Raw genomic sequence first — 27,677 nt, forward strand, 5'->3', positions numbered from 1 at the left:
AATTTGTATATTGAGTTTAATTATTGTGTGATTTGATTTGTTTTAAATCTTTTATCACAATTGTGAACAAAACAAGCTTTTGGGAATTTCGGAATTTGGAATACGGTACATACACGACAAATACGTTGAAAAGCCATGAATCGCACTATTCATATTAAAACATAGCCAATCATAGGAAAGTATGGCGCATTCAAAATTAATACATTTTTTGTTTTAAAAAACTATAACAAAGCAGCTAGAATAGTACTGCAGATAGGTAACTAAACCGTCTTCTGTAAAATGCAAGTTGCTGATTGCTAATGAATACTTTTTTAAGGAAATTTGGGTAGGTTGCATACGTAGACATAAGAGGCTCAATTTAATGAGTCACCTAAGATCCAGGCTTTTATAATTAAACTGCCAGTGCAAGGCAACTATTATAAACAAGTAATGAACAATAACTTCTGAGACTCATGTACTGATGTCTCTTGGTCTTCTCCGATGTCAATGGCCTTGTAGAGAACACTGTTGTCAATTAAGCAGATCAACCTCTGGGCTGTCACACGAGATCAAAGTAGTTGAAGAATTACATTTAAGTAAGGCAAACTAGATGTAAAACTGTGTCCAGATCCCCTTGATAGAAAATGAAATAAATACAAGTATAACCTTTACACTGAAATTTAAGACCTTAGAAACTATCATCATATTTATGTGTACAGAATGAGTAACTACTGTAAATCTATACATATATATGTGCGTCAATAAAGGATAAAAAAGAGAGGAGTATCGATGATGTTCTCAAAGAACCTTTGGTTAAAAATTAGATATTGAAGACCTAGATCCTAAAGGCAGATATATAATAATGGTTTGCGAGCCAAACAATAAACTGGTCACACTGGTGTATGCTCCAAATTAATCACCGATTAAATGTATAACAACAATATTAGAGACAATGCTTTGGTTAACTGCGTATTAGACCCCTCCCTTGATAAATCTAGTAGCAAAAGTAATAAATTCACAAATATAAAAAAATTAGTCTGCTGGTTTCAAAATCTTTTAAGAGGTTAGTTCAGTAGTATTGTGTGTGTGTGGGGGGGGGTTTGTGTGGGGGACTAAAGCCCCCGAATATCAACTACATAGCCCCCAATGGAGACTAGCAGCTAAAGCATGATTTAGCCCCAAAATCTCTTTTCGGGGGCATGGGCTAGTTGTGGAGATCATGGATCTCCCTCTAACGGCCCCAAATAATGGGAGTGCACTGGCTATTAAAGGATATGGGGATCAGCACCGGTGGCGTACGTAAGAGCGTGGGTGGTGCCACAATTGCCCTCCGGACCGGTCCAAAATTGTTCTTAACCACTGTTCTGAGCCAGTCCATGTCGGACCAGCCCTTTGTGAGCAATTTTGGAATAGTCCAGGCAGACAGGAACAGGGCTGGGTCACATAATGTGAGGTTACGTGACCCTGCGGTCAAACGTGAGGCTGCTCGCACAGTGTGCCAGAGGCAAAGAAGATTTGCAGCTGAACTAAGCGGGGTAAGTGAGGGAACGAGGGAGAGGGTAAGCAGGGAAAGCGTATAAGTGTTTGTGAGCATGAATGTATGCTTGTGTGTGAGAATTCCCCCCTGACCCAGTCTCCCTTGCCTCCAGGTCTGTCCAGAGTTGACCGTGTTGGTTTGATATCAATGGGGGCTCAACTTGTATTCAGGTTTTTCCAAAATGGGGGACCCTCCAGTCTAATGCAGTGACCCTAAAAAAGGACCTTCATATTCTTTCAAATAACAAACATATAAGTCTCATATTCTTGGAACAACCCAGCAGAGCATAGACCTTTTTAATCAGCTTCTAATTTAATTTCATGAATTTTTTTCAGACTAAATATTCAAAACATAAGTGATACATAATAAGCGACTATAAATTACTTTAAATATTGTTTCTTGCTTGTTTCAGGACAGCACAATTATTTATGTGCGGGAAGAAATGACTGCATTATCGATAAAATCCGGAGAAAGAACTGTCCTTCCTGCCGTCTGAGGAAATGTTGTCAGGCGGGTATGGTCCTTGGAGGTAAGAAGCGTTTTATATACTTTTTTAGGTACACCTGGAATTTTTTTTGCTTTTTGTTGTCTCGAAGGTGTTGTCTCGAAGGTGTTCAATGGGTACATCTGGTACACCAGTACATCTGGTATGTGTACATTTTTCTTTGCATCCTTCACCGCGGCTTATACGTACAGAAACATTTTGTGTCCATTTTTAAAGGAATTTATGTATACTTTTACAATTAATAAAACATTTTATATTCAATCCTTACATATAGGCAGGGGGGTCCAAAAGTCGGCCCCCTCTATCCAGTGCATGGCAAAAGTATGTTTGTATGACTTTTTGGTGGTTGCAACTATAACCGCACATAAATATTTGTATGTAAAGTGTAATAAATTGTTGTATTAATACTAAAACAATGTAGTGCCTCTTTAGTTTTACTATTTATTTAAATACATCCATAGGAAAATATTTAGGTTTTTGCAATTTCAATTTTGTTTGGTTTTTTTTTGTAAAAATTGCAGATTTAGTAAATTTTCCTTTATGTCACTTCTCATGGCTATTGAATATTTTCAATACTTCATAATTGGTAATAAAAGGGCCGTACAGGTAATAACAAGGCAGCCCTGACACTTTAAGGCCAGTGGACCCCTGATAATGAAGTATGGAGTGCCGATGGCCAGTGGCCTACCTAGCATTTGCCAGGTGTGCCAGATGGCCAGTCCAGGGCTGAGTAATAATTATTTTATGATAAGTGGTGTGATGCACAATATTATATTTGATGCAAAAATTAATCAAGGCATCTACAGGGTTTGTGCCAAAAGCAACCCTAATTTATACTCAGCAACATTCCCAGAGTACAATAATAGCCGACATGCATAGTTTTTTATGATTTAGAAGGGAATAAAGGGTGAAAGCACTCCCATAACCTGCTGTATATTTTACTTTTTTCAGTATGTTTGGGTAGATCGGTAATGCAGGTTTTTTTTTAACGTTTATATTTTTACTGAGGTGGTTTGAGTGGTTTTGGGGAGTATTTTATTGATTTTTTAAATATTTTTTTGTATTTTATTTTCCTCTTTTTTTTCTTGCAAAGTAAAGCATTTAAAACCATTCTGTGCTCTGGTCTGCCAGGGCGCAGACTGGAGATCTCCTTGCGGTCTTTGCATATTATTATTATTTTTATTATTAAAATTATTATCTTTTATGTATATAGCGCGTCTTGCAAAACATATATTCAAGGGTTATGACAAAACTAGAACTGTCAGACTGAGACAAACTTATACATTACTAAAGAGGGCCCTGCTTTTGCCATTATGACATTACTGAGGTGCCATTATTTTATTTCTTTTGCTACTTTTTATTTCTATTAATTTTTTATATTTTTATATTTACTTTTAAATGAGGAGAAACTCACATGGTATTAAGGGGTCTTAGATCACCTCCAATGGGATCATTTATATGATCCCTAATGAGAAGCACTGCTGTAACAAATTGCCTTTGTAAATATGTCTGTAACTGTGCATGTGATTGTTGATGAGTTAAAACTTAAACTGTCCAACAGGGCCATCATCACAATTTTGGGCCCATTGTATGAACATAGGGCCCAAGCCACCAAGCGGGACTTTTGTCTCTGTCAGCGTTAAAGGGTTAACATGAGGTGCTGAGCGTAAAGGGGGTAGGTTATTTTAATATAGAGGATGAACTTGAGATAGGGTGGGGGCCTGGGCCCTAGGTTCATACTTTGTAATGAAGGCCCTGCTAGACAGTTTGGTTTTAAGTCTTGACTTTAATAATAATAATAATAATATAGTAATGTGTAATAGTAATGTGTGGCTTATTGAAAATGTTGAAGACTTATTGTACTGGCTAGAAGAAACATAATTTTGTTCTCAACAATTCTATATTGATATGGGCCTGCAAGTGCAATTTCCATTTATCTTTATTGACCATTATAGATGCTATTACACTCCATATAGCTTTACCCGTGTGCTTTACGTTCCCATTCATCCGGTTAGTCATCCCATACACTGCATGTATCTGGCTCCGTTTTTGCATTCTGCTGCTATTTTCTCTCAGGAGAAAAGCTTTTCATCATTCTCCTTATCGGCTTTACTCCCCTGCACTCCACATACTTCAAGCACTCTCTGTTCCTATCCTTGAAAAGGAAACTGACGCCAACATCAACATTTAGGCGATCCTCATATTTACGTATAAATCCAGGCCTTATTAGCATGTTATAATAGTTTATTTTAATTGCGTGTTTATTTGTTTTAATCCTTAAGTTCACAAAAATTAATATTAAAAAGCAGTTTCCTTGTATTTAAAGGATATTTTATAGCCAGATACATTTTGCACACCAAGCTATGCATATTGAGTTCCTTCCAGCATAGGGTGTTAGAATGAGTGTGTGTTGCTGTATGAGCGTAGAGTATGGTGTTAGTGTGTGTGTATGAGAGTATTGTGTTAGCATGTGTGAGCATATTCTGTCTGTGTGTTTGTGTTTGTTCAAGTTACGGGGGAAGCAACAAAGAAATACTGCACCCAGGCGCCACTAACCTAAAGCTAACCCCTGGTAGTTGGCAAGTATTACCACAGGTGCATTATGGGAGGCAGGGATACAGTTCTCACATTTCTAGTCAACTTGAAAGCACTCAAACTTTAGTGCCGTAAATTATATCAAAAATCTGGCAGCGTTGGCATTTGGAGAATAGACAATGTTCCCATTTTTGTTTGAACTGGTGATTATCCACGTCTACTTTTAACTGAAATGTGCACCGCTACATAAAATGTGAAAGAAACAAATTATTTTGCATGATTTAGTATCAATCAATTATAAACACACAAAGGAAAGCCTCCCAGAGTCCAAGAAAAGGAAATTCTGCCTGCTTGCTGATTATATGTTATTAGCGCGTTTTGTGCCAGGGTTTATGAAATAATAGCAGGAAAAGCAAACTGTATGGGAGCACCAGCAGAAGCACATATACCTTTTCAGTTTCAAAAGTATATGTTCGCTTCATAGTCTTCATAGTCTGTAATGGCTTCTTCAATGAAATTGGTCAGCAGGGCTGGACTGGATACTGAAAAAATCTCGGTGGGCTGCCAACCCCAGGGCAAGACTAAAAGCCTACGTCACAGTGCTATGGGTGGCCATAACATAATGTGACCCTGTAGGTCTGGAGACCTAAGAGAAGGTTTGCAGAATATTATTTTAGGAGAAAAGGGGGTATGTGTGTGGCTGTTTAACCTCTTTAATGATGGAGTGCAAAACTAACCTTAAACATAAGTTAATCATTGGCAGTACCTAGGTGACCTGGACAGTGGACTACATCTTAATGTCTATGTATTTAGAATGTGATGTCATAAAAGTCAAAGGTGATGTAATGGGCAGATGTCCCAATACTTTTTTCCATATAGTGTAAAAATGTGCACATGTGGGCAGTTTCTCTACAAGCACTACATAACACATATATATTATTTACAAGGGCTGCAACTAACTATTATTTACATAATCGATTAGTTGGCTGATTATTTTTTCGATTAGTCGGATCAAAAAACAATATGCAAATTTTGGGTTTATTTAAAATAATTTAATGAACAAACTGGGTGTTAAAAACATACAGCGGAATAAGAAACTTAAAATTTACATTAACGTGTCATTTGTCTAATCGCCTTCTAATTTTACTATGACATAATAATAAAAGCACAACAATTCTCAAACTAGGTTTTAATACCTAATAAAGTTTAACTAGTAAAAAGTAATTTTTCAGATTTTTTTCATATTTAATAAAAACTAGCAGACATTGTGTGCGCGGATTGCGCAGATGTTCACCGGCTTCCAGAGAGCAGGATCCGGGTCCCCTGCAGCGCTGTGGAGGATCTGGATCTTAGTGTTATAGTCTGACCTCTATTTGAGGTCGGATTATAAAATGAGGGGTATTTTTCAGAGCATTTTTTCAGAGCATCTGGAAAAAAACCTCATCTTATATTCTAGAAAATCGATTCAACTAATCGATAATGAAAATCGTTGACAACGGTTTTCATTATCGATTATTATCGATTTTATCGATTAGCTGTTACAGCCTTAATATTTACAATATAATTGCATCCCATAGCGTCAAAAGCTGCCAGTTATTGTCCGCTCTTTTGTGGAGCCAACAGCAGAAAGTAACACTTAAGAAGTAGAATCTTGTATTGTTTGTTTTGTTCCCTTGGTCACAGGTTCACATCGCTCACTCGGCTATACAAATATGTCAGCTTGTACTGAGAAATATTTCTGCAGAATTGGCCATACAAAGTCAAAACAATGTTATCACCTTTGAATGATGCTACATAAACAAAACGTGTAACTTGTGTGTTCTATAATACATAATTGGGGAAGCACGCGTATTTGACCCCCCCCCACTAAACCCAACAAAATGGAGGCATAGGAGTAGTAAATAGGCCAAAAGGGTTTATTAAACACAATGACAAAGCAAAACACACAAATCAGTAACATTATGCCTAACAAAAGTTATTTTAACAGAAAAGTCTGGTCGGCTGAGGATGCAATTATCTTCTTTATGTATTGGTCATGCATTGTTTGAAGCAGTAGAAATGTTTTTTATTTCTCTGTGTTCAGCAGACAGGGCACTACAGCACCGTTTTTCTAATCCCAATGTCTGTGATCATCAGTCAAGGGGATCTTCATCTCTTAAAGATGTGCAGCACCAGGCACTGCATGCACTACCAAGACGGTGCAGCCCAACAGGGTGATCTGCAGCTGGTTTTGCTGCTGAAGAACTGCTGTCCTGCTCCAGTGGCAGATCAGGGGCTGCAGCGTGCAGCCAGCTGCTGGATATGCCCAGCCGCATGCTACGTTAGCAGAAAAAAATGTAGTGTGTGGACTCGCATATCCAGCCGTCGGCCATACTGTCACTAGGCCGCTGGCTGCCTTGCCGTCCCCATTCCGGCCCTGCTCGCAAATATACATATTCAGATTTTCTACCCTTTTGCATATATATGGGCAATTTTTTTTCAACCAGCCCATCATTATTATATATTTTTTGTATAGCGCCAACTTTTTTCACAGCGTTTCATACAAGTATATATTCAAGAGGAATGACATAACTAGGACTAACAGATAAATTAGTAAAGAGGTCCCGGCTCACAAGCTTACAATCTAGAAGTAATAGGGTGAGGAGAAGATTAAGCTGTGGGGAAACTGCTGCTTGTAATTAAACAGCTTTAAGCGGCATGAAATAAATAGCATTTTAAGGAATATACTTATTTAATGCAAATGTTAAAGAAAATTGCTTTTGATTTTGTACTAATTTGGATTCTCTGATATCTCTGCCTTATTAGCTCAGTGCTGCATCATTAACCTTTAACATTTAACATTTACTGGCTTTTTGGTTCAGATCCAAAGTGGTGAATAAAAACAGAATATAGACATAAAACACTCGAATGAGTTTTCATATTAAAGCACGGCACGAAGTTTTTTGCATTTGTTTTTTACACGGCACGAAGTTCCTTGCATTTGGCTCAAGGAAATACACTTGATAATTTGGTGTTTTCGATGCTTTTCTCAAATTATGAGAAACTGTAACTACAAAGCAAGATAAAAGGGGCTTTCATTTTACCAAACCTTGCTTTGTACAGCTCCTTACACTTAATTAAACTGTCAGCATTATGACATCACATTTGAAATGTAAATATATTAGAAGCCCGTGTTATTTGTGGATTTTAAATCCATCATAACTTCTTGCTCAGGACAGCGCAATTGCCCCAGAATTCTGGGCCACTACCGGAAACATATCCTTTTACCTGCAGTTCCACATACACCACCATTCAAAAGTTTGGGGAAATAATGAAATTGCTGGCTGTAACAAAAGGGTTTTCTAACGATCAATTAGCCTTTTAAACTTAAACTTGGATCAGCGAACACAACGTGCCATTGGAACACAGGAGTGATGGGAGTGATAAAGGGCCATTGGAACACAGGAGTGATGGGAGTGATAAAGGGCCATTGGAACACAGGAGTGATGGGAGTGATAAAGGGCCATTGGAGCACAGGAGTGATGGGAGTGATAAAGGCCCATTGGAGCACAGGAGTGATGGGAGTGATAAAGGGTCACTGTACGCCTGTGAAGATATTCCATTAAAAATCAGCTGTTCCAAGCTACAATGTAATTTACAACATTAACCCCGTCTGCGCTGGATTTCTGATCCATGTCATGTTATTTTAATGGACAAAATGTGCTTTTCTTTCAAAAATAAGGACATTTCTATGTGACCCCAAACTTTTGAATGGTAGTGTGTATCCAACAGGGATAAAAAAAATAAGGACCTTAGACAGCCTTTACATCTTGACTGGATCCGTTCTGTGCTTGTTTTATGGGCTTTCAATGCATTCTCTTTCTGTAAATATGTTTTAGACGTGACTGGACAGTGCACATTGAGCCTGTTGTCTGACAAATGTGTTCTGCTGTTTATTACTGGGCTACTTGGCTGGATTTGCCCCTTTGGCTTAATGGTGCCAGCCCTCCCGTGGCCCATACTTGAAAACCTCATTATTCCAAACATTTAAACTTATTTAAAAAACACGTAATAGACAGCTTAAATAATCGACTATCCTAGTTAATATTTTCCAAGAAACCATAAATTTCCCTAAAACACCAAGACTGAATTATCTTGTGCTCTCTATCCATCGATCTATCCGTTATACGTCTCTGATTATCCTACACTTTTCAAAGACAGCAAAACCTCCACATCTTACTAAATGTGTGGGAAAGAGGGTATATCGGGTAAAATCATGGGCAGATACAGGGGAAAACAACGAGGCAAAAAAAGACTCCCCCTCCCAAAAAAGACAACAGCATGCTCCAGGGTAGGGATAAAGATGTAAATGTCCTAAATTTAACTCTTTATGTCCCTAATTTCCAGAAGAAGACAGGAATCAGGGAGGTCACCTGACATTGTGTTACGTGACCTCAGGGTGGTAGGCTGAGGCTTCACCAGGGCAGGTGAGTTTTGCGTGTGTTTGGGTATGTTAGTCTTTATGTGTTTTTGGTATGTTTGTGTCTGTGTATGTTAGTGTGTGTAAGTGTGAGTTTCTGGTTGTGTTAGTGTGAGTGTCTGTGTTAATTTAGGGGGAATAATTAGCAGTATAACTGTTTTGATTTGGGACTGTTTGGTTATTTCTCAGGGGGTTACTGATGCCCTGAGCGCGAGACTTCCTATGAGTAATCATTTAGTGAATGTTTCACACTCTGCTCCTGCCCGGATGGTTATATGATACGTGTCTTGCTACAAGTTTGGGCTGTGACGTTCTTACCTGCACTATTCTTCACTGTACGAAAGCTGATTGTTCTGCTGCATTGAACCGTGCACTGAATGTATGGCAGGGGTTCTTGGCAAACATCAGAGGCATTTTTCAGGACATTTTTATTGCAATTCACTTGGATTTACAGATTCATTTTAGAAGAAATATTTTGCTGATAAAGGAGACAACAGCTGGCATTATACTAAACGCTGAGCATAGATCGCTTTCATACGTCTGCTTTTACAACACTTAATATTGTGGTTCTTAAATAGGGATGTTTGCTAATACACACATTTATGCATGGCCGCACTTAACCCCTTAATGACAAAGGGCTCAAAATGCATTGTTTTCAATGGGTTTAGTGACCGCCCATTGTCCTTAAGAGGTTAAATTAGTATGTATACTCATTGTTTTTATTAAATGCCAACTGCTGGATGTATGCCCGGACATTACAAGTGGTTGGCTAAGGCAAATAAAGCCCTTGGCTTGAGTTAAGAGCTGGTCTGGGGATATGAGAAAACAGATCAGGTAGAGAGTAGGGTTATAATGTAAATTTAATTAGTGTTATATATATTTATATATATATATATATATATATATATATATATACCGAGATATAGTTACCAGGTCTCTTTATTTAGTGCCTTTTTTATCCAAATCTCTGTCCTTCTTTCCTTGCTGGGTATGGGTATATCACAGCATTCGTTGGAACTATTATATAGAATTACTAAATGGTACCAATCCATCCCAAAAGTTGAATCCCAATATAAATCTTTCTTTTGTTGAACTTGGGGGTAAGTGAATCAGACCTGTAAAGACTATCAGACTCTGCGTATCGGGAAAGCACATCAACCCATGGATTCTTAGTCATTCCATGTGCCTTAGTTCACAGATCCTCCAATTACATTAAGAATAGAGGAATCTTGGGGGGGGTGTTTGTTTTTGAATTACACCCGTCTGGGTGAAAGTTACCAAAAAGCTTTATTTCAGGATTGGAAATGTTTTTTTTCCATTACAATGAAGGGAGTTTACGACTTCTGCCTCACAGAAGCAATGTAACGGGGCAGGGTGACCTTCATATCCTGGCTGCATTATTTGTTTTCTCTTTCACAAGGATTTTGAAGGAAGGAATGTTGAAAAAGAAGTCTTTGGTTTCGAGAAAAAAACAAGAACGATATATAAAGCGTGTGTCACTAATATATAAAGAAACCCCTGATTTATTTTTTAAAAATTTAAACCTTACCCCCGCCAAAATTTAACACATAATATATTAATATTTGGTATTAAAATCAGAGCAGAAGTTAGCTAGATTGGCTTGAATTTGTTAATCAGGTTGATTTGGTTTGAAGGAATGCTTTTGTGTGATATTATTCTATTTGAAACGGAAATGACAGTGGAGTATTTATTGGGGTCATTGCCCTAGGCCTGACCCCTCGTTTTACCCCATGCGCTGCCACCTAGGGGAAACTGGGTGTTGCAGCCAGCACTGGGGACGCAGCCAGCACTTCCTGATGACATCACACTGACATCGGTGGGTGTTTCCGCTGACACCCCGGGCAGTCCCGCTGGTGTCAGTGGGTGTTCCCGCCGTCGTCACAGGACACGTCTCCATTTAGGGGAGAAATGGGCGGGGAGTGGGGCGTGTCGGGACCAGAGAAGCAAGGTGTCTAACTGGAGAAGCTGTGCCCGGTTATGGTACAATGATACATCGGATAATAACTATTTGGCCCATCTAGTCTACCCATGTATCCTGATGTAGAGACTCAGGCCTGAATCAAATATATTCAAAGGTTATACAAAGAGAGAAAAAAAAGTTACCTACCTCCAAAAATCAGCATTGATGCACTCCACTCCGAATTATTAATAGGTTAATCTGGGTGAAGCTAAAAGCCTGAAACATTAATATGAATTAGAGTGTCATTATGTTCAAGTTAATCATTAGACACAGCTGGGTCTGAAACATTTGCGGCAATTACCGAAGGGAAGACAAAAACAAAACCAAGCTGTATGACTGGATTATCTTGTTGCGGTACATCGTGACCGATGGATTTAGCTATGTCGATAGCAAAAGTGGATGGTCTGACTTGATAAATCAAATTTTCCTAGGGGTGTATTCACTAAAGCGTGTGGTGTTTGCTGGAGATCTCTTTTCATTATGAACACACGTTTCTCCGGCAAGAAGGACTGAGCCGACCCTAAATAATGTATAGCCATATAGCTTATATGACAGGACGGGGTATATATGCCTTACATAGGACCAGAACCAACACAGTTAACCCTTTATACTAGTCTCCACTTTTTATATATATATTTTTACTTTAATAGGGCTGCAGAATGGTCATGTAACTACCTCCCCCGGGTTAGCCCCCCCATATTAAATTTTTTTACAAAAGATCATGGCATTTGTTAGATCTTTGTTAGATCAGGTTTGATCAACTGTTTTTTTCGTTAGATCTACTCTAAAATAGGCAATATTAACAATCTTTTTCAGGGGGGGCTAACCCGTAGCCAGCCCCCCCTCAACAAAAATTTCAACAAAATGTTACTGATTATGATAGCTCCGCGTTAGATCAGGTTTGATCAGACAAAATTTTTGTTAGATCTAGTCTAATTACTGAGATATTGCATATTTAATGAGGGGGGCTGGCCCCCCTCAACTGAAATTTGGATTTTTTTTAATGGATCTTGGTAGATATTCGTTAGATCAGGTTAGATCAACAGTTTTTTTCGTTAGATCTATCACGCAGGAGGCGGTATTCACAATCCTATTTTGTGTGCGGGTGATGGGTACACATACGGTCTGGCCCCCCCCCTCAACCGAAATTTGGATTTTTTTTAATGGATCTTGGTAGATATTCGTTAGATCAGGTTAGATCAACTGTTATTTTCGTTAGATCTACCACGCAGGAGGCGGTATTCACAATCCTATTTGGTGTGCGGGGGATGGGTACACATACGGTCTGGCCCCCCCTCAACTGAAATTTGGATTTTTTTAAATGGATCTTGGTAGATATTCGTTAGATCAGGTTAGATCAACTGTTTTTTTCGTTAGATCTACCACGCAGGAGGCGGTATTCACAATCCTATTTTGTGTGCGGGTGATGGGTATACATAGGGGCTGGCCCCCCCTCAACTAAAATTTGGATTTTTTTTAATGGATCTTGGTAGATATTCGTTAGATCAGGTTAGATCAACAGCTTTTTTCGTTAGATCTACCACGCAGGAGGCGGTATTCACAATCCTATTTTGTGTGCGGGGGATGGGTACACATACGGTCTGGCCCCCCCTAAACTGAAATTTGGATTTTTTTTAATGGATCTTGGTAGATATTCGTTAGATCAGGTTAGATCAACAGCTTTTTTCGTTAGATCTACCACGCAGGAGGCGGTATTCACAATCCTATTTTGTGTGCGGGGGATGGGTACACATACGGTCTGGCCCCCCCTAAACTGAAATTTGGATTTTTTTTAATGGATCTTGGTAGATATTCGTTAGATCAGGTTAGATCAACTGTTTTTTCTGTTAGATCTACCACGCAGGAGGCGGTATTCACAATCCTATTTGGTGTGCGGGGGATGGGTACACATACAGTCTGGCCCCCCCTCAACTGAAATTTGGATTTTTTTTAATGGATCTTGGTAGATATTCGTTAGATCAGGTTAGATCAACTGTTTTTTTCGTTAGATCTACCACGCAGGAGGCGGTATTCACAATCCTATTTTGTGTGCGGGGGATGGGTACACATACGGTCTGGCCCCCCCTCAACTGAAATTTGGATTTTTTTAAATGGATCTTGGTAGATATTCGTTAGATCAGGTTAGATCAACTGTTTTTTTCGTTAGATCTACCACGCAGGAGGCGGTATTCACAATCCTATTTTGTGTGCGGGGGATGGGTACACATACTGTGAATGCAGAGAATAAAAAATATTGAAAGTTATCTATACATTGTGTTAGGCAAACTGCAAGAAAATGCCTAAATTCGGAGAAAAATGTGTTTTAAATGTGTCTGTGGAGTCTGTTATTTATGACATCACCTCATACCTCCCAACATCTCGGCAAATTGGGACGCTGGCGCGCATGTGCATTGCTGCCATCACTCTTCCTAAACTGTGAAGATCAGAGTGTCAGCGCTACCGCGCATGCGCGCTAGTGCTGTCACTGAAGCTGGCAGTGTTACTGCGCATGCGTACAATGCTGAGCATGTCCAGTAGTCGTTTTCTGGTGACCCGGGCACCAGAGAACACGATCAGGACCCGCAGGATTCTGAATCCCGAATTCCATGGAACAGAGGTAAAGCTCAGCGGGACAGAGCCTCCAAATCGTGACTGTACTGCATTAATCGAGACAGTTGAGAGGTATGCACCTGTGGCTTGATGTGCAAATGAACAGGCATGGATATGTAAAATCAAAAGAAGATTGTGAGTAGATAGATCTAACGAAAAAACAGTTGATCTAACCTGATCTAACGAATATCTACCAAGATCCATAAAAAAAAATCCAAATTTCAGTTGAGGGGGGGCCAGACCGTATGTGTACCCATCCCCCGCACACAAAATAGGATTGTGAATTCCGCCTCCTGCGTGGTAGATCTAACGAAAAAAACAGTTGATCTAACCTGATCTAACGAATATCTACCAAGATCCATTAAAAAAAATCCAAATTTCAGTTGAGGGGGGGCCAGCCCCCCCTCATTAAATATGCAATATCTCAGTAATTAGACTAGATCTAACAAAAATTTTGTCTGATCAAACCTGATCTAACGTAGAGCTATCATAATCAGTAACATTTTGTTGAAATTTTTGTTGAGGGGGGGCTGGCTACGGGTTAGCCCCCCCTGAAAAAGATTGTTAATATTGCCTATTTTAGAGTTGATCTAACGAAAAAAACAGTTGATCAAACCTGATCTAACAAAGATCTAACAAATGCCATGATCTTTTGTAAAAAAATTTAATATGGGGGGGCTAACCCGGGGGAGGTCATGTAACTCAGGTTCTGTCTTTATAATCTATATTTCTGTCTATCATCTCTCTACCTTTTTGGTACGGGCAGCATTAAAACCGATTTCCATTACAAAAGACCACTTATACCTTGCATATAAAGATGGAGATACATTTGGAATGTCTGCAGATCCAGGAAAGCGAAATTAAAATTTCATAGCCAGTAAAATAAAATACCAACTTGTTATAATGACAGCATATAGTATACGAACATTTAGATGGACAATATGACATCCCCCGAAAATAATGCATGTTAAAGTACTTTATTGCATTGATTAAAAAAAAAACGAATAATGAGACCCGGCTTCCCTTCTCCTCCATGCTTGAAGCAGCCAATCAGTGCCAGAAAAAACTCCCATTGAAATCAACATGATAGATTTCTGCCTTGGAAATTTAAAGATGTATTTAACTATAATATTGCGTATGATGGCTAGAGTGTCTCTTTAATTGGGACTCCTAAAATCAGTAATAGAGTTTTTCTTTGAACGGCTGTTAAGTAGTTACGCTACTTACGTATACTGTAAGTGTTTGTCTTCTTCCGATTACCTGATACATTTTGTCCTTGCAATCTGCTGAGGGCGGAATATGTGATGGACCGATAATGTGCCGATAATCTTGTAATGTCATTCACTGAGCTCTGCTGATGCTGCGCCTCTGGAAACATGTTAACAGGGTAACAATGATATGTACGCTGCTGTAAAGCTTTTCAAACTTTGTTACTAGTTTCTTCTGCATGTTGAATTACCGTATTTGCTCGATTATAAGACGACCCTGATTATAAGACGACCCCCCAAAATCTGAATATTAACTTAGGAAAAAAAGAAAAAGCCTGAATATAAGACGACCCCCAAAGGAAAAACGTTTTACCAGTAAATGTTAATTCATGTAAACTATTTTTTTTTAATAAAAGCTATAATTGAGAAAAATATTTTTTTTGTTTTTATTTCTTGTATTTTCCAACCTGTCCCCCAGTTACGCACATCTGCCCCCAGGCTTGCCACTCCAATATGGCACTGTGGCCCATGATATGCCTTTTAACCCTCTATATGCCACTGTGCCCCATGGTATGCCTTTTGACTCCCTATGTGCCACTCTGCCTCCAGAAATGCCTTATACCCCTATATCCCATTCTGGCATTTAGGGGGTTAAAATGCATATTATGGGGCAGAGTGGCATATAGGGAGGTATAAGGCATTTCAGGAGGCAGAGTGGCATTAAGGGAGTTAAAAGGCATTGTATAGAGCACTCTGCCTCCAGAAATGCCTTATACCCCTATATGCCACTCTGGCATTTAGGGGGTTAAAAGGCATATTATGGGGCAGAGTGCCATATAGGGAGGTATAAGGCATTTCAGGAGGCAGAGTGCTCTATTAAATGCCCCCTTAACGCCACTCCAGAAATGCCCTATGCCCCCATTTAACACACACACACCCTATACCCCCATTTAACTAACACACACACACACACACACGCTCTCTCTCTCACCCCTCTCAGCCCTCTCTTACCGGTGCTTCCAGCCGGGGCAGCGGGTTGACGTCGCCTTCCACTGCAGCCGGAAGGAGGTGGAGTTGGCAGCGGCGGTTTGTATGCGTCCGTCGCGTATGCTTTCCCCGGCTGTCAGAGATCAGAGTTCCCCGCACCGGTGCATGGAGCTCTGATCTCTGACAGTCGGGGAAGGTCTACGCGACGGACGCAGATAACCCCCGCTGCTAGCCACACCTCCTTCCGGCTGCAGCGGACGTTGTCTACGCAGATCGCGTAGACGTCAACCCGCTGCCCCGGCAACACAGCAGGAAGCACCGGTAAGTGTGTGTATGATGGGGGGGGGTGAGACAGGAGGATCCAGGTCCCCTGCAGCGGTGCGGGGGATCTGGATCTTAGTCTCCTAATCAGACCTCTGTTTGAGGTCTGATTAGAAGACGACCCCGATAAGAAGACGAGGGGTATTTTTCAGAGCTCTGAAAAAACCTCGTCTTATAATCGAGCAAATACGGTATATATGTTTTGGACTATTCTATTCCAACCATCAGCCTCTGTGTACTGTGTGGGTACCATATTCCCCCTTTTCAGTTTATTAATCTAGTTCTAAACTATTTTTACGTTTTCCAATAAGAAGCAGCATGTCCTTTAAAGGTGTTCTTCGACAAAACATTAACTGCGGTCTCTAATATTCTAAACAAACCTCTGAAGGTTACCTCACATCACAAACATGTTTAAGAGACGTTCTATAGGTTCCAGCTTTTGCGTCAAATGGCAGTTACGCGTTCCTAAAAAATTATAAAATTATAAATCAATGAGGCATTCAACATTACTAGGATTGTTGTTTCTAATGTGCATTTAGTTTTAAAAGGGTTACATTTTACGTTGAGTAGGTGGATTATGAGCCTGACCAAGGGAACAGAGGTATGGATTTAGTGGACCAGTTACAACATTCCCTAGAATTTTATTTGGTTTGAGGAAATAGACTTGGTTCTTCTATACTTCGGAGACATGTATGACCTCAGAAGAGGGTTTGCTAATCTATATCTCACAACAAAGCATCCCCCCTATTGTGGATACCATTGTTGGAATGGAGTAATGGGAATGGAGGATTCTGCTGTGACAAGTAGCCATTCCAATGCCCCTTTGCCTCTGAAAATCTTTGTACACCGTATTTCTGGGCATTATTCCCTTTGAAATTAGGTACATGGGTGGGATATCAAATTTGGGATCTTTTGGTCACCAGTGGACACACCGAACCACATCGGTGGAGCAGAATAAGTAAGATCTAAGCCACTGGGGAAATCACCAGAAACTGTATAATGCGACCATCTTTTCATTCACTGGAATAGGTGCACGTGGAAACGTGATGGGAGTCAGGACACACGTGGTACCTGCCCAAAACATTCCAAAGTCATCTGATGGATATTTGTTGGATCCAACTGGGGCTCAAAATTAGAGACCTTAAAACATAGGCTTAGTTTATTTCGGCTTATTTGGTGTTTGGTTTTATTTAACGGTGCTAGTATTTTTTTCTTATTACTTTTTATTATTTTTAAGACTAAACAACTGAAAAAAGAGATGAGGCCAATTGCATCTTGTCTTCCTTTCCATCACTTAGAGCAATTTATAAAAGATCCCCTATCTGTTAAAACAATGTTTTTTCCACTTTTTTTTTTTTAGGTCGAAAGTTTAAAAAGTTTAGCAAAATGAAAACTGGGAGAGAGACAGATGCTGTTGTCCTTCAACAACCAATGGTTATTCCGGTGGAATGTCAACAAATCCTGGCAAGGAGAATATCAGCTCAAGAAATTCAGTATGTTCCAGAGCTACTCCAGATCCTACAAAGCATAGAACCGGAGGTTGTGTATGCCGGTTATGATAATACACAACCAGAAACCCCAAGCACATTACTGAGTAGACTCAACCAGCTATGTGAACGACAACTTTTATGTGTTGTTAAATGGTCCAAATCTCTCCCAGGTAAGGATATCCTTATGAAATAAGCTACACTCGGTATATAAATACTTGGAATGGCTATTAAAGCATAATGGTGCGGGAGAAAAAAATATTAAATATAAGACAGATAGATAAACAGATAGATACAGATTTTGGGTACGGCTGATGTCCAGAGTCTTTTGTAAGCTAGAGACAGAGAAATGTCCCGGTGTATCTGATACTGCATCGATATAGCATTTGGGTCCTGAAGCTGTCTGCAATCTATGTAGCAAAATGTATGGAACCAATAAGGAGCTACGTAGAGGTTTAAGGCTACCGAAGCAGATCGCACCCAAGAAGCAGAGAAGACTAGGCTGACTCGAATGTTCTTCGGTAGACACAAAATAGTTTTGATAATAAAACCTCTCTGAGATTTACATCACAGAGTCTGTACCTTTGTACATGTAAAGCATCTATGTAGAACACTGTATGCTATCGGAGTCAAAGCAATAAAGCTCTTCTTAAATTCAGTCGCTTAACCGATGATCTTGAATAATGTCGAGTGGATGTCCAGCCTCAACCATGTGAGCCGTTACTGTGAAAGGGTGTAACTGTTGTGTATGTCAATAGACAAAGAGAGTTAGTCCCTAGAGAGTTTGTGGGAGAGTTTAGTTTTTCACTTCATCATTCATTATAAAAGGCCACCTTTTGCAGCTTTCCCCAGTAAGAAGGGCTTAGGTGGCCCTGTATAATTCATAATTCTAATTAATGGAGAAGTTCAAAGGAGCTGGACCTTCATAATGTCTAGTGAAGTCAATGAGTTATCACCTACAAACTTTCCTGATAACTGCTAGTTACCTGAATAGACTCCAGAGTGTGTGTGTGTGTGTGTGTGGATATAATCGTATGATGCCTGGGCTGCAGTTAAGACGCCATTCATGAGGACTGAGGCAAAGGGACACAATGGGAGCATCGATGACTGGAACACCCAATTAGCATGCAACCCCAAAAATATGACAATAGCCCTTTTGTGTTGAATAACCCCCTTACTGCAGAATCATTTAAAGGTGTGAAACAATTTAGGTTGTATAGAAAAAAAATCTTATCACCATATCTTATCAGCATAGGAAGCATTGTAATGATCCTGCTTGTTGGGCCATTCCATTGCTCCCTATGGTAATAGCGATAGAGATGAGCAAAAACATTTTTCCGTCTCAGAAAATGAGTGAAAAGTAGCACCTTTTCCAGCTCGGAAACAAAGAGCCACGTCTGAGTTTAAATTTGGCTGTGATACACCATGTATCAGCCGATATCGGGAGTACAAGATGTATCAACAGCATTATGGGGAATTTTCACTCCAGTGTAAGATTTTATGGTGGATATAGTCAAATACAGTAAGATTTATAGAATTTTGAGGGCTCCTCGTTTCTAACATAAGCAGATCACGTGTAGACACCACATCGGTTATGTTGGCTGCACCAGTAAGTTAGTTCCTAATGTTTGTGGTTTTCCGGAACTTCCAAATAAACTCCTTTTCTTCTCTGTTCTTCTGAGATTCGTCTTTTTTCTTTAGGGTTCAGAACGTTACACATTGATGATCAGATTACTCTTTTGCAATACTCGTGGATGAGCCTGATGGTCTTTGCCATGGGATGGAGGTCATACAAACATGTCAGCGGGCAGATGCTCTACTTTGCACCGGATTTAATACTGAACGAGTAAGTATTCTAAATGATGCATTACTACTGAAAACCACATCATCAACATCTGTAAAAGCCTTCGTCATGTCCCTGCATTTATCTTCTGCCTCTTCCTGTAGTAACCTTAAGATGTTATATCACACAAATGCTGAAATGCAATAAAAAAGTCAAGGTTTTAATGGAAACGAGGGTCGCGAGTGTGTGAAGATAAGTGGAGCCTGGTCGAAGTGATACTTTTAGTGGCTGAGTAGTATTAGAGTGCAAGCTTTTAAGGCAAGAGATTGGAAAAGGTGATGTGCACCTTATTGCTCGGTTATTTGTAAAATAGATGAAAATCCCGTGGGGTTATTTTTTAAATAAAATATATAATTAAATAATAAATTGTGGTTAATTTTCTTCAGCTGATGTAGTTGTATGCACATTATTATATGTGGAAAATGTTTTATTTTCTTATATTTTATTCAGGCTAAATGATGGGCTAATTAAATTAATATACAACAAACACATAGCAAATGTCAATAAGCTGGTCATGATGGTGTATCTAATATTAATAATAATAATATTTCTTGCCCCTTTTACCATAGATCTAAGCTCAAATGAAAAAAAAACAAAAAAACCCCTTGGTCTTAAACCAAGTATTGTGAAAACAATTAACATAAAAAAAACTAAAATCTGTAGGTAGTTTTCATAAATTAAGTTAATAAAGGTAAAAGCAATGTAGGTCACAGTCTCCCTCACAGTCTCACGGATTTTGTAAAAGTGGGGCCTAAGATGAAGGTCCCGTCAGACTGCAGAAGGTGGAGTGCGATTGAGGCCTAGCCCAACGTTATTTTATTTTCTGCTGTTCTTCTTAGACAAAGAATGAAAGATTCGTCGTTCTATACCCTTTGCCTCTCCATGTGGCAGCTGCCGCAGGAGTTCGTAAAATTACAAGTTACCCACGAAGAATTTCTTTGCATGAAAGCTCTGTTACTCTTGAATACAAGTAAGTGAAACAATGTATCCTCGTTAACAACTGATGTTACAGTATAAGCATGGATGGATTTAGTTTTTTGGGGGGTCCTAAGTAAAATGTAGGATTCTCATCTTAAACATAAGTGATGCATATACATACAGTATATATGGGACCACCCCGACGTTAGTTGGTGGTCCTGGCCGCGTCCCACCAGGGTAGGCAGAGTTCCCAGGTATGTGAGCAGGTGATGTGTTCAATGAAGTTAACCTTTTCAATATTAACTATTTTTTATTCTCTTTTTAAGCACATATTATTCTTTGTATGTTTCATTTTGGATCCTTTAGATACTCCCTTGGCTGGGTTGACAGCCACAAGAGCAATTATTTTCGTTTTGTTTTGGAAGCTTACGTCAGCTCGTAATTTACGAAAGCACGAAACATGTTTCTAATTATTGAAGATTTTTCCTAAACTGTTTATATTAAAAAGGCTACCTAATTTACTTTATGACAGAGTAATTCAAAAGAATAAAATATTTTAAATGCAAAAGAATAGGAATAGAACGTTGAAATGGCCTTCCTAAAATCAGCAAAATGTTTTTATTAAGTTATAAAACATCATTAAATGACTGCCTTGAAATTAGTGAACCGTTGATGCATTAATCTTCATTTGACACACTTAGCCCTTTCTTTTGCTAAATTAAAGAATAGTCGATAAAGACCGTTTCTGAGATTAGCAGGATTCATTCATCACAGCAGCTGTAAGAATAACCATAGACGCCGTTAAAGGGCCTTGATTTTCTGTCATAGGAAATAGATCAGATCACATTTTGACGATGAAACTGGCTCAGTTTCAAAACTTTAAGAATAATTATTAAGAACGATTTGTTTAAAGAAATATACAGCTACCCACGTGCCTTACGGTTTAATGCAAAAGCTTTAAGCAGCTGTAAAGTAAGAATGTTTTCAAAAATACAGGTTAATGGTTTATTTTTATCATTTAAAAAATGCAAAGTGAGTGAACAGAAGAAAAATCTAAATCAAATCATTATTTGACGTGACCACCCTTTAGGTACGCTCTCACACAGATTTTTAAAGGAACTCAGCAGGTAGGTTGCTCCAAATATCTTGGAGAACTAACCAAAGTTCTTGTGTGGATTTAGGCGCCTCAGTTACTTCTCTCTCTTCACGTAATCCGAGGCAGACTCAATGATGTTGAGATCAGTGCCATGTGAGGGCCATACCATGACTTCCAGGAGTTATTGTTCTTCTTTATATCGAAGATAATTTTTAGTGACTTTGGCTGTATGTTTAGTGTTGCTGTCATGCTGCAGAAAAAATGACGGGCAAGTCAGAAGCCTCCCTGATGGTCCTGCGTGATGGATAAGTATCTGCATGGACTTCTCAGCATTGAGGAGACCATTCATTCTGACCAAATGCCCAACTTAATTTCCAGAAACATGCAAGGAACCTCCACCATGTTTCACCGTGAACCTGCAAACACTCATTCTTGTAACGCTCTCCAGCAGACAAACTTCCTTCAGCTACAGCTAAATATTTACATATTTTACTCATCTGTCCAGAGCACCTGCTGCCATTTTTCTACAACCCAGTTTCTGTGTTGGTGAAAAGTGACCTAGCCATGTTTCCACATCAGAAGTATGGCTTTTTGGTCGCAAGTCTTCCATGAAGGCCACTTCTGACCAGACTTCTCTGGATAGTAGATGGGTGTACCAGGGTGCTACTGTCTTCTGCCAATGCTGAGCTGATGGCACTGCTGGACGTCTTAAGTTTGCGAAGGAAAGTAAACATCATGTCACACCTGTCCCTGAGTCCCCGGCACTCTGATCCTACTCACTGGGGTACTAACCTGCCGGTTGTTCTTACCTTGCCTCGCTATACAACTGATACATGGTGGGGAATTCTCATTCTGCAGCAGTCAAGTGACCTTGTAGTACAAATGCGCTCACTTCTCAGCAAATATAAGAAAAGAGGGGTAACGCCTGCCCTATATTTTCAAAGGTGAATATGTGCCCAGTTATATTTGCTGGGTGTACACTTCATTCCCCTTATACTGTGCCTATATATATGCCCTCACTCTCCTTGTAGCCCTTGCCCATGCTAGAGCTACCATTTGTCCTGAGTCCTGCAGCAGTTTTCAGGTTTATTCCTCATACACAGCTGTTTCTGTTTCAGTTAATGATTGTGCTTCAACCTACATATTAAATTCATGATCACTAGCACCTGTTTGGTATCATTATTTAATCATGCACCTAACTATATGCTTACAAAATCCCTGACTTTGTTTAAGTCTACCTAAAAGAACTGATGCTGTTTTGAAGGCAACGGGTGGCCACATCAAATATTGACTTGATTTACATTTTTCTTCTGTTTAGATTGTTCTTCTTTATGCTCACTACTGTACTTTTTTCCATTCCTTGGTTCCTCCGCAGTTATTTTGTAGTAGACTATTATTTTATTGATGGAAGGAATAGTTTACAATATGAATAAAAAAAATGTGTGTGCGTAATGCGCCTCTTAATTTTAACTGCGTGCAAGATCCTTCAGAAATAATCTAAAAAAGGTTTATGGAATGTTAGCAGTTAGGCTCTTGCATTTATGTCATAAATAACTGCTTGTTATTTCAGTTCCTTTGGAAGGTCTTAAAAGTCAAAGTCATTTTGATGAGATGAGGTCAAATTACATAAGAGAATTGGCGAAAGCTATTGGCTTAAGACATAAAGGAGTAGTTGCAAGTTCACAGAGATTCTATCACCTTACTAAAGTAATGGACTCCATGCATGAAGTAAGTACATGTCCGTCTACTTTCATATCTGTGCAGCTAAAGCCTTTAGAGGAAGTTGATGTTGGGCCAGAAAGTTATGGAATAAGCGTTTGAGACTTCAGAAGTCTCTTCTTCAACTGGAAAGATAGGAATGGGCATTAAAGTTGTACGCTCATAGACGTTTGCAGCTTGTGGACGTGTGTGTTAAACCAGCAGTCTCACACTAAAGGACAGGATCTGTTGTGTGAGCAGCAATAAAGGTACATGAGACCGGACCAACGGGAATGTGCCCAGTTTTCCCGATCATCAGTCAAAGCTTGATTATAATACTCCCTGAATGAAGCTACAATTACAATATTGTAAGATTATATATAACCACACACAGAATCCAATTGCTCTGAAGACTTTGCAGTCATTTTCATTTTGTGATGTTTGACGTCTATGTTGTGTATTATTTATACAGCTAGTGAAGCAGCTCCATCTTTACTGTCTGAATACGTTCCTTCAGTCTCGAGCCCTCAGTGTGGAATTTCCAGAAATGATGTCTGAAGTGATATCTGCGCAGTTACCCAAAATCCTGGCCGGGATGGTGAAGCCACTTGTGTTCCACAAAAAGTGAATGTCTTTTTTTTATTTTGCCCAAAATCCATTATTTTCATTTTTATTTATTGGATAACAATGTTTGAGCAGATATTTATTGTAATTTTTTTTTTTTTACTTCATGTTTTTTGCTCTTTGGTTTATTGTATACGTGTGAAAACGTTTTCATACATGTAAAAGACCAGCCTGGTTTCATTTAAAGAGGTACTAATTCTTTAAAATAGCCTACTTTAAATAAGTCATTTCTACCTTTCATTTAGAATAGTTGGCATACTTTTGGGGATACATAGACTTTACTCTGTCTGATTTCAGATCTTGGTTGGTGGGGAAACCTCCATGTGACCTTAATAACAACATTCTAATATAGCTAGGATAATTGGTTGTCATTCCACCACATAGTCCATCTCAAAGCATGTTTTATGAGGCACAGATATTAAGCACATACCCACACTATAGACACCTTACTATTACACCAACAGGGACTTTTATGACGTTACATTCTAAATACATAGACATAGACATTGATATGTAGTTGTCCCCCCGATTGCAGCTATCACAGCTTCCATTCTTCTGCAAAGGGTTTACACAAAATTTTTGAATGTTTCTGTGGGAATTTTTGCCCATTCATCAAGAGGATTTGTGAGATCAGACACTGATGTTAGACGAGAAGGCCTGGCTCGCAATCTCCGTTCCAGTTCATCCCAAAAGTGTTTGATGGGGTTGAGGTCAGGGCTCTGTGCGGCCGGTCAAGTTCTTCCACACCAGACTCATCAAACCATGTCTTTATGGACCTTGCTTTGTGCTCTGGAGCGCAGTCATGCTTGAATAGAAAAGGGCCTTCCCCAAACTGTTCCCACACAGTTGGAAGCATAGAGGTAGTTGTGCATGCGGAGGGATAGCCACGCATAGGGACGGGTCTACCTACAGTAGAGTGGTGCCTGCCTCATGCATCCTGAAGCAGGCAGGAAGTAAGAATGGCAGTAGGCAGGGAGTGGGTGTGGCCAAACACAGCTTCGCTGTCCATAGAAAGAGGAAAGTGACCTAGGCAAGCAGCACTTCATCCAAAGATTCCGGGTTCCCAGGGATTCTCATATATTGCATTATTTATTGGGATTTATATAATAAAGCTATTATTAATAAGTATCTTAGCATGTGCCATTATTTTCCAATCGGCTTGGTGTTAAGTCCTGTACTGACACAGAAACATAACTTCATATCCCCACTGCTCATTAAAGATACTGTTCTGTGCCATAAACCTCTTTTGTTTTATCAAAAAACTTTGGATAATAGTAAAAAAAAAAAAATCAATGCCCTCCTCTTCTATGGCACAACTTAATTCTAGATTTAGATATTGCAAAAACAAGAAAAAAATCTGACACCATTAAATGATGATTTTTTGTTTATGATGTTCCTGATGCCATGAAAGTCTCCTTTAAATAACAATAGAAGGAACACTCCTAGTTCACTAAATAAAACCTAATAGTTAAATCAATGCATGTACTAGAAACTCACATTATGTGTATACAATGGAAGCAGCCAGGGGATCGCTGCCAAGGGGGGCAGGGAGGCAGTTGAACCCTTTGGGTTTTCTGAGTTGAAGATTTGAGGCCACTGCAATTCCACATACAGCCACCAGTGTTACATAGACTAGAGGCAGCAATTGCCCACTGACTGGATTCTTTCTAAGCTACTGTATGTGCTTTATATTGTCTCCAAAATTTTGTTTGGGACACAATTTTACTCAGCTTGTCCTCTTGGTTAAATGATATCATCTCTCTCTCCCCTGGAAACAGCTATCTTAGTTGTCTTAACTATCTTGGATGAGAACATGTCCCCATGGAGTTTTTTTTCTCCCCTTTTGTTAAGTTATTGTCCTTCTATGCTTCTTGAGCTGTTGTCTTACGTAAGATAAGGTGAAGGTCATCATATGCTAGTTTTGCTACTACAAATCACAGTCTTCTAGAGGTAAAATAGTAATTTACTATAAAAATAGAAATCTTCAAATACGTACTCTCACTGTAACATACTCTCACTGTAACATACTCTCACTGTAACATACATACATTCATACTCGTCCTTCCCTTACCCTCTCATTCACTCCATGTCCATGGTAAAACCGATTAGAATAACCAAACCACCTTTTTATCAAACATATAAAATGTATATTTAGTCGATAATATTTGCATTGCCAATGAACACCCAGCCAGTGATTGTGCCTGAATTACTGTTCTTTCTTGTTTTAAGTCTGGATTAACATCAGTGTTTAGGCTACATTTTCTTCTTCATTTTGAAGTGTTGATTCAGTACTAGAGCAGAGATAAGAATCAGTTTGTCTTTCTCAGAATTCATTTTTATTTAAACTTTGATCCAATTTTTATTTAAACTACTCATGATCCAATTACTGAACTAAGAATTTGTTCTTTGGGTTTATTCCTTTGTTCTTTCTTTCTTATAGAAATATACTTTTGAAATATAACCTTTCAATTACCTGCAAACTTTGGAGTTGTGTTTTAATGGAATGTCTTTCAATTTCAAATCCACATTTCATTTCCTAATCCATCAAAGTATTTTTTTTGTATAAGGTTTTCCCTAATATGCAGTTTTTCGATTTATAAAGACCCTAGTTTATATATATATAGTGTGTATATATATATATATATATATATATATATATATATATATATACATATATATACATACATACATATATATATATATATTGTATAGACAGTGTTTATATATATATATATATATATATATATATATTATTGTTTTATTAAAATATATACAATTATCAAAACAATAATGTAATCTATGATCATTGTAAGGGAGCTAAATTAATTTGCTTTTTCTTTTTCCAGATCTGGAGATGGTCTGCCTGCAGACAAAGGGTAACACCATCCAAAAATGAACAAGCATCGCTCATTCTTCAGAAAATTCACACACAAATCTGGTACTAAACCAGTGCCGTGTAAACTGTAGAAACGAAACAAATTAAAAGCAGCTTTCTTTGCCGTCATTGTTCTTATGGTCTGTTTGTTTTATTCGTTTGATAATCATGTGAAGAGATATTAACAAAACGGAAAGTAAATGATAATCATGTTGTAAATGTCACAAACTATCACCCCTGTGCTGCCGACTGCACATTCTCCATTAGTTTCTTGTAGAATGTGAATAATGGACATTTTTGCTTTTTAGCAGCAGGGGATCTGTTCACAAAATGCTGACTTTTCCTGTAGAGCTGAACTGGGAAAAATACAGAATTGGACAATATTAAAGACCAGCCCCAAATGCCATGGTGCCATTGTTGTGCCGCGCCTATTCTTCACACTTTTCTAGCTTGGCGTACAGTCTGTTCTCTTTGAGGGATTGCAAAACCCTTTACACATGCTCACGGTAATAGTACTGTTTTATTGTGCAATACAAAGTTATATTCACGTTACTTCTGTGTGAGTGTTTAGTGCTAGTTTAGATATATTCCCAACTAGACCCCTCGGAATGTTGGGGGTGAATTAGAATTTGTCTCTAAATCACTTTTTTACATACTAGTCCCTAAAGCACTTATTTACAAACTCCCTAGCGAATTCTGAATCAGTCGAAGATCTAATTGAGTGAAGATGTGGGAACCTCAGAGTTTGTCAAACAACTCTGGAATCAACAGAATAGGGTATTTTTTTATGGTAATAAGATTAAGGTCTCAAGGTGCTATCCTTTTTGGTCACAGCAGGAGAGGTGGAATGGCGGATGAATTTTCCGTGAAGTACAAAATCACATTTAATGTTAGTAGTTTCAAGTGAAGAGCCCTCACGTGGGTGCGCAAGGGCAAAGTCTTTTAAGTAATGGTGGCAAGATGCAGAGGTCGTCCATCAACGGCCTCCACGCACAGGGGATTAACCTTGGTGGA

General features: G+C 38.9%; 1 protein-coding gene across 1 annotated transcript in view; it reads left to right on the forward strand.

The window, feature by feature from the left end:
- The window catches only part of PGR (progesterone receptor), a 34,857-nt gene extending 11,065 nt beyond the window's left edge, over positions 1–23,792 (forward strand). The window contains exons 3-8 of the mRNA XM_053457887.1: positions 1,929–2,045; positions 17,483–17,782; positions 19,311–19,455; positions 20,292–20,422; positions 23,037–23,194; positions 23,637–23,792. Of these exons, the coding sequence (XP_053313862.1) occupies positions 1,929–2,045; positions 17,483–17,782; positions 19,311–19,455; positions 20,292–20,422; positions 23,037–23,194; positions 23,637–23,792 (1,007 nt within the window). The remainder of the gene's footprint in view (positions 1–1,928; positions 2,046–17,482; positions 17,783–19,310; positions 19,456–20,291; positions 20,423–23,036; positions 23,195–23,636) is intronic.
- Positions 23,793–27,677: the final 3,885 nt, after the last annotated feature.

This window comes from Spea bombifrons, chromosome 2 (genome assembly GCF_027358695.1).
Source record: "Spea bombifrons isolate aSpeBom1 chromosome 2, aSpeBom1.2.pri, whole genome shotgun sequence".
Taxonomy (NCBI): domain Eukaryota; kingdom Metazoa; phylum Chordata; class Amphibia; order Anura; family Pelobatidae; genus Spea; species Spea bombifrons.